Here is an 18,686-nt window from a genome sequence, read left to right on the forward strand (position 1 = left end):
TGGGGGGCGGGTTTTCGCCCGGAGTCCGGCCCCCTTGGGGCTGGGACCGCGAACCGCCGGCCGGCCCCGGCCCCGCGCCAGCCGGGGCGGGGAAGGCGAACAGCGGGCCCTCGCTGGGAAGGGGCTTGGGGGGCCGGCGCGGGCCGGGGAGGGGTGCGGGTCGGGGTGCCGGCGGCGGCCGCCCCCGCCAGCTGCCCTCTAGCGGTGCTTCTCCCGTGCGCGCCCGGCCCGAGCTGCTCACGGTGCGGGACACGTTGTCAGGTCGCTCGCGCCGCCTCTTCCTCGCTGTCCCGAGTTCCCTGCCCCTGCTCCTCAGCCTGCGCCTCTGGGTCCCTTCTCGGATCCTCGCTCTCTCCCATCTCGGTCCCTGTCCCTAGAGTTCTCGCTCGCCCTCCCTCGGGAGGCACCACTGGAGGGCGCCTAAAGCCCGTGGATCGCTCCCCGGGCCCCCTCTTCCCCATCATCCTGGGAAAGGGACTGGGAAAGTCCCCTTTGCTCCCCAAAGCCCTATCCTTCCCCCTAGCCCGCCCCCACCAAGAGCAGGACCAGGGCTGTGGGACTAGAGAGGAGGGACACCATTTATTTTTCAATCAGGCTGCTTTATTTTGTGTGATAGGTCCCCTGGCCCCTAGTAGCCACCTCTCCCCGCTGGCTGCCACCTCTCCCTACAGCTCCTTACTCCAGGGCCAGTCCCTGTGGTGTAGCAGGAGCAGCTTCCTGCCTGTTTTTTCAAGACCCTTTGCTCGCGGATCTTTCCTGTCCCTTTTGGGGGTCCGCAGGCTCTGCAAAGCAAAGAAACGCTGTTTATTATGTGAGGGAGAGGGATGGGGGGAGGGGGGCTGAGAATGTCTGTGGACCTTCCCTCCCCTGATCTCCCTAAGTGACGGGCCTCAATGGATCCCCCTGTGCCAGGGCAGCTGACAAGGCGAGGTGACCAAGCCTTCCTTTGGCACTGGTGCTCCGGTGCTCCGGTGGTCACACCTGCTCACCTGAGGGGCCTAGATGTAGTAGAGGGGCACCTCGCCACACAGGGTGCTCAGGGTGGGGCCGAGGAAGTCCAGGTTCCGGGAGGATGCCGAGCCAGGGTCATGACCCTCCGCCTGGCCCAGCTCAGAGTGGGGCACTGCAGGCTTGACCTGGAAAGAACACCCGATGTGGAGCCGAGCGTGGGAACTGAGTTGCTCTCTTACTCGAGGCCCTTCATGTGGGACCTCAGGTGTGTCCGGCGATCTCTCTGACCAGTAAAGAGGGGGCTGTACTGGAGTCAGAAGCCCCCAGGTGGTATGTGGGTTCAGCAGCGTGGTGGTGGGTGGTGTGGCAGGAATGGGGAATCGGTAGGGAAGATGTGATGCAGGTGAGTCTAGAGGGGGGCACTCACCTGGCAGCCTACCAGGAGTCGTGCTTTCCAGGTGACAAGTAGCCATCACCTCAGGTGTTCCTCCCAGCAGTCCTGGGAGGGAGACAACCCGCTCCTCACCCTCGCACCCACCTGGAGGTTCTGGAGCTTCCTAGTGAGAGCCTCGAGGCCGGGGATGCTCTCTGGAGCCATCTTCATGATGTAGCAGCAGGTTCCCGGGGCTGGCTTGTAGGCAATCAGGAGCTGGGCACAGGAACCCCGAGTTCATTCAGGAAGGCCCTGCCTTGCTCACTCTCTAACCCTTCTCCTGGGTCCTCTCCCTCTAGGTGGGGCACAGGCAGGAGCCATGCTGAAAGCTGGGGTGCAGGCATACCCAGGGGAGGCAAAAGGGCTGGGGGCTGAGGAGAGATGGATTTGTTTGAAGTATCACAGCTGGATGGGTCTAGGGGAATCTTGTCATTGGTCCCCCAGGCCCAAGGTCAAGAGGTCCAGGCATACCCACCCGCTGGTAGTCATACACTACGATGCCAGTGGAGCCAATGGAGAAGGTGGCGGTGGTGCCGGCACGCTCACTCAGGGCCAGGCGTTGCTGGGCTTCCGGCCCCGCAATGCTCATCTCCAGGACCTGGGGGAGGGCATAGTGCTGCCTGGCATTCCTCTTTCCCCACTTGTCTCTTTGGTACTCGTGCCCATCCTCAGTCCTCTGTACTCCAACTAATTCCTCCTTCCCTGACAGCTCAGAGAGGCTGAGGGGAACCAGGTGCTGGAGGGACCAGGCCTCCCACCATGGGGTAGGGTGGCAAAACCCAGGCCAGGTTTGCCACCCTGCTCCCGCCTCTGTCCTTCTATGAAGTGTCTCTTGCCTTCTCCTGTCATTCCTCTTGGGCAGTTTGCTATCTGCCCATCCTGTCCCTCCCCCCCCCCCCTGCCGCCGCTCCCACCTCTCAGACATGTCCTATACGGGCTGCCCACCCCGTCCTGGGCCTGCTCACCATCTCAGTATGTTTCTGGCTCATGTGAAGACCCATGAGCAGGGCCCCTACAATCACCACGACGACAAGGACCACCACCACGACCACGATGAGAAGGCGTTTGAGGTGCACAGGGCAGCAGGGGATGCGGAACCGGCCCTGGGGGGCTGCTGAGTAGTCCTGATGTGGTAGGGCAGGGAGGAGACAGGTGTGAAGTCATGAGGATGCCCCCTCTCCTCCCTGCACAGGTTGAAGACCTTCCCACACCCTTCCAGGGCTGGGCCACCCATGCTATGAATGTGGAGAGGAGGGACGAGGAGATCGGAGAAGACTTCCTGGAAGAGGTGCCCTGGATTCCAATAAACTCATAGATGGTGAGAAGTGAGGTTTCGCTTGGAGAGACCCAGGAGAGCCTTTTCATCTCCTGCTGTTTCCTCCAGACCCCTGCACCCCAGCCATGCCCAGTCCCTCTCCATTCCCCAAATAACCCATGTTCTCCCACACCTCCGTGCCTTTATAAATACCACCCTTCTTCCTCCAGTACCTTCCTCCTTCTGCACCTGGGAGCTCCTGCTTATTCTGGAGCCAGCTCGAATGCCATTTTCTCTGTGGAGCCTCAAGTGATGTCTCCCTACTCAGTGTCCTCTTCAGCTCTTTCCACTTATATTGGAATCACTAGCTGCCACGTCTGTCTCCCCCAGGGACTCTGTCTTTAGTGGTTGACGTCCCTGCCCTAACTTAGCACAGTTCTAGCTTGATTGAGTACATGAATCTGGATGAGGAAACAGGTTGGAGGCGGCGGGGCCCACCACATACATGCACCCACACGTGCACACACACACATGATCACACTCACCGGCGGGCTCTCCATCAAGACCTCTTTGCTGCCCACATCCATCTTGCCGCAGGCACCTTCCCCTCCTCAACTCCCAGATGGGACTAGGGTCTTATATGTGCTGGTGGGGAGAGGGGACAGAGGTGAAGGGCCGGCCCTCATCTGCCAGCCAAGTCCTTGGCTTTGAAGCCTGTTTGTTCCTGGCCCTCCAGCACCAAGGCCCTGATAAGCCAGCTGCAAGAGCGCCCAAGGGCCCTTGGCCCTGGCACATGAGTCCTCTTGGCCCCAGCAAGAGCAAAGCTGGGTGAGCTGAGCAAACTTGCCCTTGGGCAATCTGTGCCTCTCACGATGGGTGTCTTCCTGGCGTGCCTGCCTCTCTAGCTGGCACCTGCCCTTGAAGTCCCGTGGCTCCCACTGTTCTCCTGCCAGCTGAACCGCTCAGCAAGCCAAGAGTCTGCCGCAACGGGGAGTCCATCACTTTCCGCAACAGAATTTCCCCCAAGCAGGGATGAGCTCCAGGGTGGGGAGCGAGGAGATAGTGCCTGTGGACCCAGAGGGGACACCGCTGAAGGAGGCATCGGTGTGGGGGCTCATGAATGGTCCATAAATTCTCTCGGAGCGTCAGATGTTCACGTGAAATACTCTACGTGCCTCCCTGTCACCCACACTTTGTGTCTAACCTCAGACTTGCCCCTAGCCATTCTTTTCCGAATTCTGAGTACTCTGTCTCCCCTAGTGACAAATGCTTATGTACTGACCTGAGGATTTTCTTCTTTTTTAAAAAAATTATATATTTTATTGATTTTTTTACAGAGAGGAAGGGAGAGGGATAGAGAGTTAGAAACATCGATGAGAGAGAAACATCAATGAGCTGCCTCCTGCACACCCCTCACTGGGGATGTGCCTGAGACCAAGGTACAAGCCCCTGACTGGAATCGAACCTGGGACCCCTTAGTCCACAGGCTGACACTCTATCCACTGAGCCAAACCGGCCAGGGCTAACCTGAGGATTTTTATTCTTTGCTATGGGTTAGTTTGTAAGCTGAAGGCTCTCCCCCAGCTCCTACCCCGCCCCCCCTCCCCCGCTTTTATTTTACTTGCATTTATTTTATGCTAAATGTATTCATGGGTCATAAGTTTTTGTTTCTTCAATTTCTTCTGGGATGTCTTTTTTTATTCTGTGCAACCTTCTCTTGCGGTTCAGGGACAGCTGCTCTTTTGCAGTAAGCTCATCTCACGGTGGCAGGGGGAGCTCGCCTAGGGGTTCCTCTGCCCAGGAGCTCTGTGAGGTCTGCACCCCCTCTTGGGGCCTTTGTTCACCTGGATGTGCTCAATGACCAGAGAATCTACTTCGAAGCCCTGCGGTTCAACATCACTCTCTTCATTTTTAAGCTTGTGCAATAAAAACTCAGTACTGCTTTTGGGCCACTGACCCTGTGTCCAGCCCCACTGTTTGGATTGGACACACCTACCTACTCCAACATCGTAACCACGGAATGGCACACACTGCTTCTGTCAAGTGACATCCTTCAGACACTTGATGGCTTTTTGGATAGTCATACCCTTCTTGGTGGTGCGAGTAGTTTCGTGAGCATTTTAAAAGTGAACATGAATCCCTGGCCGGGTGGCTCAGTTGGTAGGAGCGTCATCCCATACACCAAAAAGGTTGCGGGTTCGATTCCCGGTCAGAGCACATACCTAGATTTCAGGTTTGATCCTGGTCGGGGGACGTATGATGGATCAATGTTTCTCTTTCCCTCTCTCTCTCCCTCCGCCCCCTCTCTCCCCGTCTCCCTTCCTCTCTAGCTTGAATCAATAAAAATGTATCTTAGGGTGAGGATTAAAAACCAAGTGACCATGGAGATGTGAACCTTTTGATTTGTGTGATTTAGTGGGGTCTTCTGTGTCAAGTGAATGGCGAGCCATTGTCATAGACCAGCTGAAGGCTTTTGACAGCAGATTCCATGCCTGACACTGCCTTCTTCCTCCCAGACAGGCGTGCACAGGCTGGGTGTGGTGACTGATGGACTCAAGCTCCTCATCCTCACATCAGCCCACTTGCTTGGTGCTGCCATTGTCCTTCCTCCCTGCACTCTTTTTATATCTTCTGATCCTAAATCTGCCCTGAGAACATTTCTCACTCAAATGGGATTCACTCTGTGGACCTTCCTCGTCTTTCTTTATCTCTTGTTTCCTATTCTTTCCCCAAAGCCATCTCTGTTGCTTCATTGTGCTAAACCAAGTCTACTAATGGCGGCTGTTAGGGTCGCCAAAGGAGGAACGCACAAGGCCAAAAGGGGTAAAGAAGTATGAATTTATTAGGTCATCGGGATACAAGATGGGCTGAGCCCCAAAATGGTGTCAGCCCCCAAAGACTGGGAGTCAGAGGTTTTTAAAGGACTCTAGGCGGGCTTTTTCTGAGCGGAGAATTCTCTGTGCAGGTCCAGGTTCTGGGAAACTCCGGAGGGTAGAGGTAATGGTCTTAGCAAGTGGAATGTGATCTAAGCAAGTGGAATGTCCATTGTGAAGTGGCCTAAAGGTCAGTTCCCAGGGGAGGGGGTATCGATTTGATTCTTTGATCAGACCTAACAATGGCATCCTTTCTCTCAGGTTGCCCTCTGCTGGCTGGGCCAGGGGTGCCCTAAGGCTCCTTCACCTCTAAACTTTCATGAGTGTGTAAGTCTGAGCCCACACCGTGCTCCTCTCTTGGTCTCACTCCCTTATCTTCCTTGTAATGGAACTCCAATAGTTCACCCCAATTTCTGACCTTTGCCTGGGGGCTTCCTCACACTTGGCCCTGCTATTTGATCATGAGCAGACTCCCAACTCTCCAGCCCTGGCAGGTTCCTTGTCCCCACAAGGGTCTCCACTTCCCCTCGGGGGCCTTTAGCCTCCAGGTTGCACAACAGCATGGCATCTGAGCTGAGAGCCCCTGAGAAGCTGGGGTAGGAGGAAGAGAGAAGGAAGGAAGTGTTTGCTCCCACCACCCGCCTCACCCCCCAACTACTCCTTTAAATATTTGCCTAAGCCTCTAGCAGCAAGTGTCCTAGGAGGCAAGAAAGAGGGGGAGGGGGTCTGAGGGGAGCGGGGAGGATCCTCTGTGTGAGGCCTCAGCTGTGTGCAGGTGCCAGATGCAGGAGACAGCTGCCCGCAGTGCCCACCCCTGCCCACCCCCAGGGCCCCTGCTCCCATCCCCAGTTGTCCTGGCAACACCGGGATTGATGGGCCGACTCATACATACTGGGCTGATGCCAGGTGGGCAGCGGGCCAGCGGGAGAGCCAAGGATAACTGCAAGCATCTTGGGGTCCCTGTGGGCATCTCTGGGGGCTGCCTAGCCCAGCTTTGGGGCTTGTTCTGAGCAGGTGCTGTGTGGAGGGCTTGCTATTATCACTGGATCAGGGGACCGGGGCTCTTTCTTGGAGAGAAGCCTCTGCTCTTGGGGCCTCCAGTCTCCCCTGCAGGCTGCCCTCAGGCTGTACTTCTCAACAGCTTTACAGATTTTTCCTTCTTTTTCTCTCTCTGGGTTATTTATTTTTGCCTGTTTGGAGGTTGGTAAGGAAAGATGCCCTCCAGTTTCATGAGGCAAGTTCAGATGCTGGCACCAACTGGATGGAGGTCTTGGGCACCTTGGAGAAGGAAGGAGGGAGGGACCTTTAGCGGGGCATAGCTGTTCCCTGCCCCCCCCCCCGCCCCCAGCCCTCTGCTGTGGCCTTCTCATCTCTTGGCCTTTCCTTAGGCTGTTTCTCCCTCCTGGAAAGCTCACCCTCAATGCCTCTCCAACTCTCTGAATCCCGCCCACCCTAAAAGGCCGAGCAAGAAGCAATGGCACCCACGCTGTGACCTCACCGCCCCAGCCCACGGTGCCTCACTCCTCCTCCGAACCCTCCCAGCCTCCCCGCTGCACATTCACTCGCCCCTTAGCACGCACTGTTGTTGTCACCAGCTGTGCACCGATGTTCTCATCAGCTAAGTGGGTGCCTTTATCTCCCAACCTGGCTGCCAGCCATGTGACCAGCCCTGAGATCCGGTGTTCCTGAAGCTTCCTTGTACCTGCTGCAGGGCAAGCCAGGAGCAGGCACGCAGCCAGCAGTCAATGATAAGACTGTCCTCACCAAACGTGAGGGGGTTCCTGGCCAGAGGTCAATAGTTCATTCCTTCAGTATGTGAAGGTCTCAGTGCCTCACTGACCAGCTCTCAGACCCTGAATGAGACGTTCTGCCTTCCTAGACTTTAGAGTGTTCATCTGTGAAATGGGACTAGTATGCCTCTCCTGTCCCCCTCTCCAAGCTGGTGTGAGAATACAATGACGCCATGGTGGGAAAATCCAATCGTCATGGTTACCATTATCTTTACCTCCCAGGGAGCCTCTTCTCACTAGATAAGAGTAGGACCCAGCTTCCCCCTTTCTGTGGGTCTCTGGGTTAAAGCCTCCGAGGGGAGGGCGGTGAGCGTGGAGAGCCCCATGGTAGCCACTCTCTCTGTGTGTGTCTCCCTTTTCCCTCTCCCAGTCGCTCAGCTGCAGGGGCAGAACAGGATTCACTCTGCTCTTTGTGTCCTGGGCAGAGCCGTGCCAGGGACAAGCAGGGGTGGCTGCCCAGCTGCCCCAGCCATCCTCCCCACCCCCATTGCTTGTCTTCCCAGAGCTGGCATGGGGAGGGCAGCATGGGCAGCTGGACAAGCAGTGGCAATGGGGCATCAAAGGGCAGGGGCATCCCTGGCATGGACTGAAGCTCAGACCAGACAATCCCCCGCTGGCAGAGGCTGGGGACAGCCGGGGAAGCATCTTAAACCCAGTGATCCGATGTGGAAAGAGCAGACTGGGAGCCCCGCCACCTGACTTCCAGGCTCCCCCTGTCCTATACCTGGGAGTTCTTGGGACAGCCACCCCCAACATCACCACGTACACACACCCTGAGAGGTACCATGGTATAGAGCAGCGGTTCTCAATATTTTTGGTTTCGGGAATCCCTTAACACTCTTCAAAAGTATTGAGGACCCCAAAGAGCATTTGTGTATGTGGGTTATATGTATGGATATTTACCATATTGATATTTACTGAGACATTTAAAATATTTATTAATGAATTAAATTAAAATAGCAATAATAAACCCATTATATGTTATAACATAACATAAATTTTTAAATGAAATTAACCATTTAATAAAGCAATATATGTATATGTGTATATATATAGTATATATATATATATATATATATATATATATAGAGAGAGAGAGAGAGAGAGAGAGAGAGAGAGAGAGAGAGAAGAGTGTCATTGTTTTACATTTTTATAAATTTCTTTCATTTCTGGCTTAGTAGAAGATACATCAGTATCTTTGGAAAACTCCAGGGCACTTTGGGAGAGCATGAAGGTGAAAAGGGCAAGTAATGTCTTAACATTAGTAGGAAAATTGTTTTGACCTCAAACAGCCCCTGAAAGGTTCTCAGGGGCCCCTGGGCCGCCTGGACCACACCTGGAACGGAAGAGTGACTGTGAACTCTGGAGCTGGGCGGAACGGGTTAAACTCCTGCTCTGCCGCGTTCTTCTGGTACTATGCGCCTCACTTTCTCTATCTGTAAAAGGGGACTCATAGCAGCTATCTCGAAAGGTGGAGAGGGTTAAGTAGAGAACACAACACACTTTCCTTCTGGTTTGGGCCTCAGTTTCCTCATTTGTTATACAAAGGTCTGGACTGGAAAACTTCCAAGAGTCTCCCAGCTCCAACAGGCTGTGGTTGTGTAGTGAGAAATGTTGCAGAATTCCACACATTCCCACGCCAGCCCCAGTGACGACATTCCCCTTCAGCTCACACAGACACAAAGGCGCATTCTGTGCATGAGCCGTGGAACTCCTGTGAACACAACACACGCCTGTCACCTATGACATGCCCATGTATCTGCTGAGAGCATGTGCCACAGAGGGTCAAGGCACACACCGGCGCCACAGAGGCACAGGGTTCCCTATGCGGAAATGCTCCCAAGGGGATCCGTGCACGTGCCTGCAGAGACAGGTGTGCGCACACGCACAGTCATGCAGTCCTAGGATATATACATGGACACCTCGCACGCATGCCCTGGCGCACTGACGCCCTGGGTACCAGACACAAGCAGATAGCCCAGAGAGAGCCAGCAGGGTATGCAGCACAAAGCAGCCAGGGCCGCAACCACTCCCTTCTTTGGCTACTCCCAGCCGGGACTCCCCCTCCGCCCTGCGCGCCCCCGCCGCCGCCGCAGTCCGCGGCCACCACAGCGCCTTCAGATCCGCTCTCCGCTCTCCGCGGATCAATCCGAGTTGATTCTCGGGAGCGGAGCGAGCAGGGCTGGGGGAGTCCGCTCACCGCAGCGGCAGCCCGGCCCCTCGCTGCAGCAGGGGCTGCCGGTGGCCAGGGGGTGCCAGCCCGCAGGGCGGCAGAGAGCGGCGGGGCCGAGCAGCCGGTGGCCGGAGGCAGAGCTTGCAGGCAGCATGGCGGGGCTGCGCGTCAGGCGGGGCTCCGGGCTCCGGCTGCTGGCGCTGTCCGCGCTTGGATTCTGCCTGATGCTGCAAGTCAGTGCCAAGAGGCCCCCCAAAACGCCCCCCTGTCCACCCAGCTGCTCTTGCACCAGGGACACGGCCTTCTGCGTGGACTCTAAGGCAGTGCCCAGGAACCTGCCGGCCGAGGTCATCTCTCTGTGAGTGCCCAGCCCTGGCCCAGGGGGTGGTGAGCCAAGAGGGGGAGGACGGCAAGGACCACTCTGGGAGTGGATGGGGAGAACCCCATTCCCCCCCCTCTGCGGAGTGTGGGGACCAGGAGGACTCCAGGGTAACCTCAGGACCGGAGACTCAAGGTATCAGCCAGGCAGGGACTTCTGCAGTCACGCAGGCTCAGCAGCCATGGCTGGGGAAAACAGGACTTCGTGGCCAAGAATGAATCATCACCACCAGCAGCATCAATGAGACCTACTGTGTGCAGGGCTCTGGACTTGGAGGGAGGGGGGGTTGCCTGCCCCAGATTGTGGACCCTTGCCTGTGATGTCACATCAAGGGCAGAAAGGCTTCTAGTGGGGGTTGCGGGGAGGGAAGCAGCAGGAGAGGGTTGGGAGGGAGATACACCCACGCTGCACCCTGGCACGGGGCAGATGCCTGTCACTGGTCTCGCCAGCCACTCTGCACCCAGCCAGTCAGACCATCACTTGCAGCAGTGGCCTCCTGGACCAGATCGGCTGTGTGGTCCTTGAGAGCAGGATGCTAATCCCTATTCCCATTCGAGGGCCCCATGGCTCAAGAGCACCCAGCACACTGTGGGTGTTGGGACGATCACGAGAGTGTGGCTAGTGGAACCTTCTTTTGGCTGAGGGGAGCTAAGCCTGGGGCCATTGGTGCTCAGGGGGGCAGTAGGGGAGGTAATGAAGAAGGCAGGCAGTGAGAAGGGGAGGACGGCCTCAGGTGGAGGACTGACTCAGGTGTCCCCTGCAGGACGCTGGTGAATGCTGCCTTCTCGGAGATCCAGGACGGAGCATTTTCCCACCTGCCGCTGCTGCAGTTCCTGTATGGACAGGGCCTTGTGGGAGGCGGGGGTGGCTTGGGGAGGGGCCGTGGAAGGGAACAGACAGGTTCTGGACTGGGGAGAGCCCATGTGGGTAGCCTTTGGAAATTAAGATGCAGGCGTCCCTACTTTTGCCCTGATGGACATGCCGCAAGAGGTGGAGCCGCCTGGGGTCAGGAGGGTGGAGGAGCAGTGGTTGGGGAGGAGGGAAGGGATTGCATGCAAAAGCCAAGATGTGGGTATTTAGGGCCCAGTTAGGAATGGACTTGCCTCCTCTAGAGACCCAAAGGAACGGGGTGCCAGAGGGTGGACACTGCAGGGGAGAAGGGTCATCTTAGAGACAGGTGACCCTTGGGTTTGAAGAAAGAGCTGGGAGCTGAACTGAGGGAAGACTAGAGAGCCTGGAATTCTCAAAGGGTTGTTTACATTTGAAGCCCTAGTCACATGAGAGAGTACACTGGAGTTGCCCCACCTCCTTCTCACCATCGGCCCTAGAGGGACTGGACAGAGCCTGGGTGAGAGTGGGACACAGAGCAGAGATGCCGTGGGGTAGACCCAGCTTGCCAGGAAAGATCTGCCCTGACCGTTTTTACCCCGAGGGCTTTCAGGGACCCTGGGTGTTTCTGGGACCAGAACAGCTCCTGCCTGGTCTTGCTGCCCAGGCTGCTCTGGGCTTCTCTGCTGGGGTCCCCAGGGTGGAAGGCAGGGCAGCCAGGCCTTGAAGAAGCCCAGGGGTGAGGCAGCAGGCACACCCTTGGAAGCTCTAACTCTGCCTTTGTCTCTCCAGGTTACTCAATTCCAACAAGTTCACGCTGATCGGAGACAACGCCTTCACAGGACTGTCGCACCTGCAGTACCTGTGTGTGGGAAGGAAGGGGAAACGGAGAGTCAAAGGGAGGACGGGAAGGGCTTGGGCGGGCTCAGAGGGGAGGTTGAACGAGGAAGGCTGGGGGCATTGAGAGCCCTTGAATCCGCTGACCGAAGGACCGAGCAGAGCAGAGGTCACTGCATCCATCCCTCTGCCTGAATCGTCCTGCCTGGATGCCTTGTCACCACAGGCTTCATGTCTCCACATTAGGAATAAAAGCCTGTCTGAGGGCCATGGGCTGGCATCTAGGTGTAGGAAAATAGGTGGCGGTGGTGGGTGGGGGCCGGGGATCCTGAGTGATGGCTGAGACTATTCTCATTTCCTCCAGCTTCATTGAGAACAACGACATCTGGGCACTATCCAAGTTTACTTTCCGAGGACTCAAGTCTTTAACACACCTGTGAGTACATCCCACACATACATTCATTCATTGGACCACAGCCCCCCCCCCGCCCCCCCTTCCCATCTCTCTGTCTTGTGGCCTTTGGCCTCAGTCACCATCTTCAGGTGACCCACCGGTCTCTCTTGCAGCTCGCTGGCCAACAATAACCTGCAGACACTGCCTAGAGACATCTTTCGGCCCCTGGACATCCTGAGTGACTTGTGAGGCCTGAGTCCTAGCTCTTCCGACAGTGCCACAGAGGGGCATGTCCCGGGAGGGAGTGGTGTGGGAGCCAGCATTGGGAAGATTATAAAGTCTTGAGAAGCTAGGAGGGCTTGGTTTGGGGCGGGGGGAGGGGGAGGCTGAGCAGCTGAGAGCCTGTCCTCTCTTTGTCCCCTCCATCACCCTCACGATCAGGGACCTGCGGGGCAACTCGCTCAACTGTGATTGCAAGGTGAAGTGGCTGGTGGAGTGGCTGGCACACACCAACACCACGGTGGCCCCCATCTATTGCGCCAGCCCGCCCCGCTTCCAGGAGCACAAAGTGCAGGATTTGCCACTGCGGGAGTTCGACTGCATCACCACAGGTAGGAGGTGCCCCTGCCTCTGGCCTCAGGCTGCGCCTCCCCAAGGGAGCGCCACAGGCATCACCTGAACCCCCAACCCCCTGCCTTGCTCACGATGCAACCCTTCTGATCCAACAAACGCTTACTCTTCCCCACCCCAATCCCTGCAGACTTCGTGCTGTACCAGACCCTGTCCTTCCCAGCGGTGTCAGCTGAGCCCTTCTTTTACTCCAGCGACCTCTACGTGGCTCTGGCCCAGCCAGGTGCCAGCGCTTGCACCGTCCTCAAGTGGGACTATGTTGAACGGCAGCTTCGAGATTATGACAGAATCCCAGGTACCTGTGCCCAGCCTGGCTGTGCGGGCCCCAGCTAGGGAGAGCGGAGGTGGGGGTGGGAGGCTCCATTGTTCTTCTCCACTGAGTTCCTATAGGGAGAGGGATACATGAGACATGGCCTCGGCTCATAAGAATGTTCTAGTCTTTGGAGGGAGGCTGATACATACACAGATAATATCCATATAATATGCCGGTGCTAAGAGGAAGATATGAACACCATGCATTGGGAACACACAGGAGAGGCTTACCCTGGGCAATCAAGGAATGCTTCCTGGCGGAGGGGATGCCTACACTGAGTTTTGAAGGACGAGGGAGAGGGAGGAGTCAGAGGTGGTGCCCAGGTTTCTGGCTTAAGTAAGTTGGTAGTGCCAATGAACTAAAAAGGAGGAGATACTGAGTTTAAACTGAGTCTAGAATGCTGAGGGAGACTAAACTAGGAGAAAAAATGTGGGAAGGATGTTCTGGTAGAGGGAACAGCATGAGCAAAGTCAAGGTGTGCAACAGCTTATTGTGTGAGGGCAGGCTGATATAAGCAGCTTATATGACTGCAGCATAAGGTTCAAGGTGGACAGTGGCAGTCCCGAGAGAGATGAGGACAAGGTCATTGACAAGCTTTGAGAAAGTGTGTGAGCCAATCCAATCTATATTTTAGACAACTCTCTGTGAGCATTGTGGAGAGTGGCTAGGCATGGGACAAAACATGTGGGCAGACCAGTAGGGGGATCAGCTGGAGCCTGGACTGAGGCAGCAGCGGTGTCTCAGTTATATTTAGAAAAGAGGATTGAGCTGACACAAGAGGAAACAGAAAATTTAAATTGCCCTATATCTATGAAAGAACTTGCAGTCATTATAAAAACAACAACAACAACAACAAAAAACCCACCTCACCTCAACACAAGATCAAAATGGTTTCCCTGGTGAATCCTAGCAAACACTTAAGGAAGAAATAACACTAATCTTACACAAATTGTACTAGAAAGCAGAAAGGAGTGTTGACAACTTGGGAATTGATGAGTTGTGGGTGAATGAGGAACAAGGAAGTGTTGGGGAATGGCTCCCAGGTTTCTGGTTGGGGTGACTAGGTGAAGCCACAAATTGACATCAAGAACACAGAAGGAGGGGGAGGAGCAGGTTTAGGGGTAGATGTGGAGCTCAGTTTTGGCCAGCTGGCGTTTGAGGTGCTTGAGGGAGTTTGGGCAAGGAGAGTCTGAGCTGCGGTGGCTCAGGAGTGGGTGGTCAGGAGCTGGCAATCACCAGGAGCTGGGTGGGCAGACTAAGGCTGCAAGAGGGACTCAGTAACTGGCAGAGCCTGAGGCTCAGCATGGGCTTCCCTTGGGGAGAGGTGGAGTGATGCGGGGAAGGAGAGTGCGTGAAAGCGATGACCTGAAACCCCAGGACAGGTGGGGAGCGTGGCCCATATGCTTTGGGTGCCTGGGAAGGGGTCAAATCAGTCTGGTTGAGCACAAGTACATTTGTGCTCATACATAAAAGCCTTTCAAAAAAGTGGGAGTTCTTGGGAGAATGTTCTTGAGCTATAGATGAGTTCAAACTCGCCCTCCTTCCCCAGCCTGGCCACTTGCCACTGGGAGGCTTTGGACAAGTCAGACAGTGAGCCTCAGTTTCTTTCTGTGTGAAATGGCAAAATAACAGGGTGCATTTCAGAGTGATCAATTGGGTGCATTTCAGAGTGTTCATACTTAGCACAGTGACTGTACACAATATAAATTCGGTAATTGACACTATGGTTAATCAGTCCATCAATATCTAGGAATGCCTGTTTTGTGCTCCGTGTTAGTATATATTTGAACCCGGGGGTCAAGGGTGGAAGGAGGGTGATGCGGACACTAACTGTGTTTGCTGTGAGGCGATTAGAGGAACTTCAGGGGGAGGGACTGCTGTAGCAGAGGGCCTTGGCCTCGGCCCCGGGTCGGTGGGGACTGACCCTCTTTTCTGAGGCTGGGCACGGGCACGAAGCTACCCGTGTTGCCTGACGCTGCTTCCCTGTGTCCCGGCAGCTCCCTCGGCCGTGCACTGCAAGCCCATGGTGGTGGACAGCCAGCTGTACGTGGTGGTGGCCCAGCTGTTTGGTGGTTCTTACATTTACCACTGGGACCCCAACACCACGCGCTTCACCAAGCTGCAGGACATCGACCCGCAGCGTGTGCGCAAGCCCAACGACCTGGAGGCCTTTCGCATCGACGGTGACTGGTACTTTGCCGTGGCTGACAGCTCCAAGGCGGGTGCCACCAGCCTCTACCGCTGGCACCAGAATGGCTTCTACTCCCACCAGGCCCTGCACGCCTGGCACCGTGATACCGACCTGGAGTTTGTGGATGGCGAGGGCAAGCCTCGGCTGATCGTGTCCAGCAGCTCCCAGGCACCGGTCATCTATCAGTGGAGTCGCACCCAGAAGCAGTTTGTGGCCCAGGGGGAGGTGACTCAGGTGCCCGATGCCCAGGCTGTGAAACACTTCCGTGCTGGGCGTGACAGCTACCTGTGCCTCAGCCGCTACATCGGGGACTCCAAGATCCTGCGCTGGGAGGGCACCCGCTTCTCGGAGGTGCAGGCCCTGCCCTCCCGCGGCTCGATGGCCCTGCAGCCCTTCCTTGTGGGCGGCCGCCGCTACCTGGCGCTGGGCAGCGACTTCTCCTTCACCCAGATTTACCAGTGGGACGAGGGGCGGGAGAAGTTTGTGCGGTTCCAGGAGCTGGCTGTGCAGGCCCCTCGGGCCTTCTGCTACGTGCTTGCCGGGGACGCCCAGCTGCTCCTGGCCCCCAGCTTCAAGGGACAGACGCTCGTGTACCGACACGTAGTGGTGGATCTTAGTGCCTAGCGGGGTGCCGAGGCCTCTGGATTGGAGGCGGAGGGGGGGCCTCTGTGTGAGCAGCGTGGGTGCCTGGCTGTGTGAAGACACATGTCGCTAACCTCATGCACACACACTCCTGGTGAGCACGGGCACCACACGGACTGGCCCCGGGAGCCGATCATCATCGTAATTAGCATGAGGACTTGTATGTGCACCTGGCAAGCCAGTTACTGGGACCCTCCCGTCTGTGGACACCTGTGGATCCCACACCCCATCTGCAGGCCCCGCTGGATCTGCTGCCTTCCACAAGCTCTGGCTTGGGGAGCGGGAGGGGTGCTCGGAGGGAGGGTCTTGGGCTGATCCTTCTGACCCTCTGGTCTCTCCTGTTGGTGCTCCAGGGGTCTGTTTAACCTGCTCGTGCCCCACATTGCAGCCACAACGACACCCTTTCTACTGCGGGTACACTCACCCACCCTCCCCTCCTCCTGCATGTACATGTGGGGTCTGGCCCACACCCTCAGCCGCACGCACACACACCTGTCCACACCCCTGTTTCCCTGTGCACACATGCAGACCCAGCCCTGCCAAAAGGAACCCGGCCTGCCTCCATTACCTCCTCTCTTCTTGGAGAGGGCACAGGACCGTCCTCCTCTGCTCATCGCTGCTGTGCCCACCCTGCGGCTGATAAGGATGGGAATGGTGGTGCCCCTCTGGGCACCAGCTTGACCTCCTGGGGGCAAAGCCCCTTTGCCCAAAGCAATAACAACAACAACCCTAGCAACCCCTGACTTCTTTCCTCCCAGTGCTGGCTCTTTTTTCACTGGGGTTTTCTTCTCTGACCCTATCACCTTGGAGGGCAGACTACCCAGACAAAAGCCTTCCTGCTTTTCTTTCCTGTAGCTGCCCCAGCCTCAGACACCCACCCTGCCCCCAGGTTCAGCCCCTCCTTTGCAATGTGGACCCTGAGCTGTGCTGGATCCTTTGTCTAGGACCCAGAGCTGGCCAGGCCAGGGACCCTGCAAGCACTCCAGTCATCTGGGCAGTTCCAGGAGTAGAGCCGGGCTGGAGAGCATCTTGGGGGCTCTGGCCACAGATGCACACCCCAGGGGCACTGCCTTTCAGGGCAAACTGGGTGGTAGAGGTTTGAGGGCCTGCCCTGTGGAGTGGCACCTGGGAGCCAAGCTTCTGCTGCCCCCTGCTGTGTGCTGGGGATAGAGCTGTGAGGCAGTGTGCTGGGGATAGAGCTGTGAGGCTGTGTGCTGGGGATAGAGCTGTGAGGCTGTGTGCTGGGGATAGAGCTGTGTAGGTAGTGTGCTCAGGATATGCTCGGGATAGACAGTAGGAGTCGAGGCAGTGGAGAAGGCATGGGGAGGGGCTGCTGGTGGCAGGATGCCGGGGCTGGGGGGTACTTGGGGCAATGCTATAATTCACTTGCTTAAATAAAAAGTTCCCACCCCATTGCCAGCTTTCAGGTGTCCAGCGGCAACGGTCAGCAGCAGCTGTTTCATCAAGAACACTGCATGTTGTCTGTCCCTCCTGCTCGCAGGGGCCGGCGTCAGCTTTCAGACCCTGTTCCTCCCTGCTCCCTTCCCTCTGAGGAGTGAGTGGGCACCGCCCCCCCCCCCCCCCCGGGCTGCTGGTGCTGGGGTCAGGAGCTCCTGGTGATGACACTCCGGTGCTGGGTGAGTGTGACCAGTCTCCACCACCTGGGGCTGACTCATGGCCCCGAGAGTTCCTTCCTGGAGATCAGTCTTGGGGTCACGGGAATCTATCCCTCTGTCAGGTGAATTCTAATCAACATGACCGAAAACAAGCTCAGCGGTCCCTCCCCTCCCCACTCCCTCTGGGCAAGTGTCTGTCATCACTGCCACCCTCTGCCCTGGGTGCGAGATTTCAAGCAAGTGGACTGGTTTCCTGGAGCCTGAGCTGCTTCTGCAACACAGAACATAAACCTGACTTTGTCCCATCCTGATTTGGCCACTTACCAGCTGGGTGACCTCAACCACGTCATTTAGCCTATTTGTCTTTGTCTCCTTTTCTGTAAAATGGGGATAGTCATAATACCTACCTGACAGGGTTTGTGTGAAATGTAAATGCTTTCACTATACACTGAGTGGCCAGATTATTATGATCTCTGAACGCATAATAATCTGGCCACTCAGTGTATATCCTATATAATAAAAGGCTAATATGCAAATTGTCCCCTCGACCAGGAGTTCGACCAGCAGGCAGGCCAGCCAACCTCCCATGTCCCCTCCCCCTGGCCAGGCTGGCCGGACCCCCACCCATGCACAAATTCATGCACCAGGCCTCTAATACACACACACACACACACACACACACACACACACACACACACTGAGTGGCCAGATTATTATGCATTCAGAAATCATAATAATCTGGCCACTCAGTGTATAGTCTATTAATATATGCAAGGCCCTTCGAAGAGTGTGTCTGCCACAGAAGTATAATTTTATTGGCCTGCAGGACTGTATGAGACCCAGGTGGCTCAGAGAGGCTGCTTTGTGGGAGGAGAAGCGTGCCTTTTGGAGAGAACTGATATCCTTGGTCTCAAGGATCTTACCTGGAGCCTCAGAGGCCCAGCCAACCCTGCCCTTGACCACTCCTCACCACGGGGAATCTCATAGGTGATATGTGTGAGTTTCCACCTCCTCAAACCACACTCATGTGCTTCTGGCTTAGGAGGCACCCCTCAGGTCCCCCAGCCACACAGCCCAGGGAACGCTGGTCCTGGATTTTCCTATGGGGAACGGGCCCTCACGTTGTGCAAGCACGGGTTGCCAGGCAGAGTGCACTGAGTCTCCCAGACCCGTTGGCACTCTGTTGCCCAGTAGGAAGACAAACATCACTCTGGCGGTCATTCCCCCCGACCCCCCAGGGCTCCTCCCAAAGATGGAGACACTTTTCTCCCTGAAAGCCCTGCTCTCTACACCTGCCCTGGGGGTCATCTGTGTGTCCAGAGAGCTGCTTAGCAACCCAGTGTAACTGGGTGATTGTGTCAACAGCTCAGGACCAAAGGCC

General features: G+C 56.4%; 2 protein-coding genes across 4 annotated transcripts; one reads left to right on the forward strand and one right to left on the reverse strand.

Moving 5' to 3' along the window:
- Positions 1-998: 998 nt before the first annotated feature.
- On the reverse strand, positions 999-3,241 carry SFTPC (surfactant protein C; the record flags this gene model as incomplete). 3 transcript variants are annotated; one of them, XM_079772449.1, is made up of 5 exons in its annotated part: positions 999-1,136; positions 1,490-1,600; positions 1,860-1,982; positions 2,350-2,508; positions 3,185-3,241. In XM_079772449.1, 5 exons carry the CDS (start codon positions 3,224-3,226, stop codon positions 999-1,001), a joined length of 573 nt encoding a protein of 190 aa, XP_079628575.1. The 3 variants fall into 3 exon arrangements, with proteins under 3 accessions (XP_079628575.1, XP_079628573.1, XP_079628574.1); XM_079772447.1 differs by having other exon boundaries at positions 999-1,154; positions 3,185-3,226; XM_079772448.1 differs by lacking the exon at positions 2,350-2,508 and having other exon boundaries at positions 999-1,154; positions 3,185-3,226.
- Positions 3,242-9,627: 6,386 nt separating this feature from the next.
- Positions 9,628-16,527, forward strand: LGI3 (leucine rich repeat LGI family member 3; the record flags this gene model as incomplete). The annotated part of the gene is made up of 8 exons (XM_079770220.1): positions 9,628-9,833; positions 10,618-10,689; positions 11,475-11,546; positions 11,884-11,955; positions 12,087-12,158; positions 12,355-12,524; positions 12,674-12,838; positions 14,854-16,527. 8 exons carry the CDS (start codon positions 9,628-9,630, stop codon positions 15,669-15,671), a joined length of 1,647 nt encoding a protein of 548 aa, XP_079626346.1. The 3' UTR covers positions 15,672-16,527.
- Positions 16,528-18,686: the final 2,159 nt, after the last annotated feature.

This window comes from Cnephaeus nilssonii (genome assembly GCF_951640355.1).
Source record: "Cnephaeus nilssonii genome assembly, chromosome: 5".
Lineage (NCBI taxonomy): Eukaryota > Metazoa > Chordata > Mammalia > Chiroptera > Vespertilionidae > Cnephaeus > Cnephaeus nilssonii.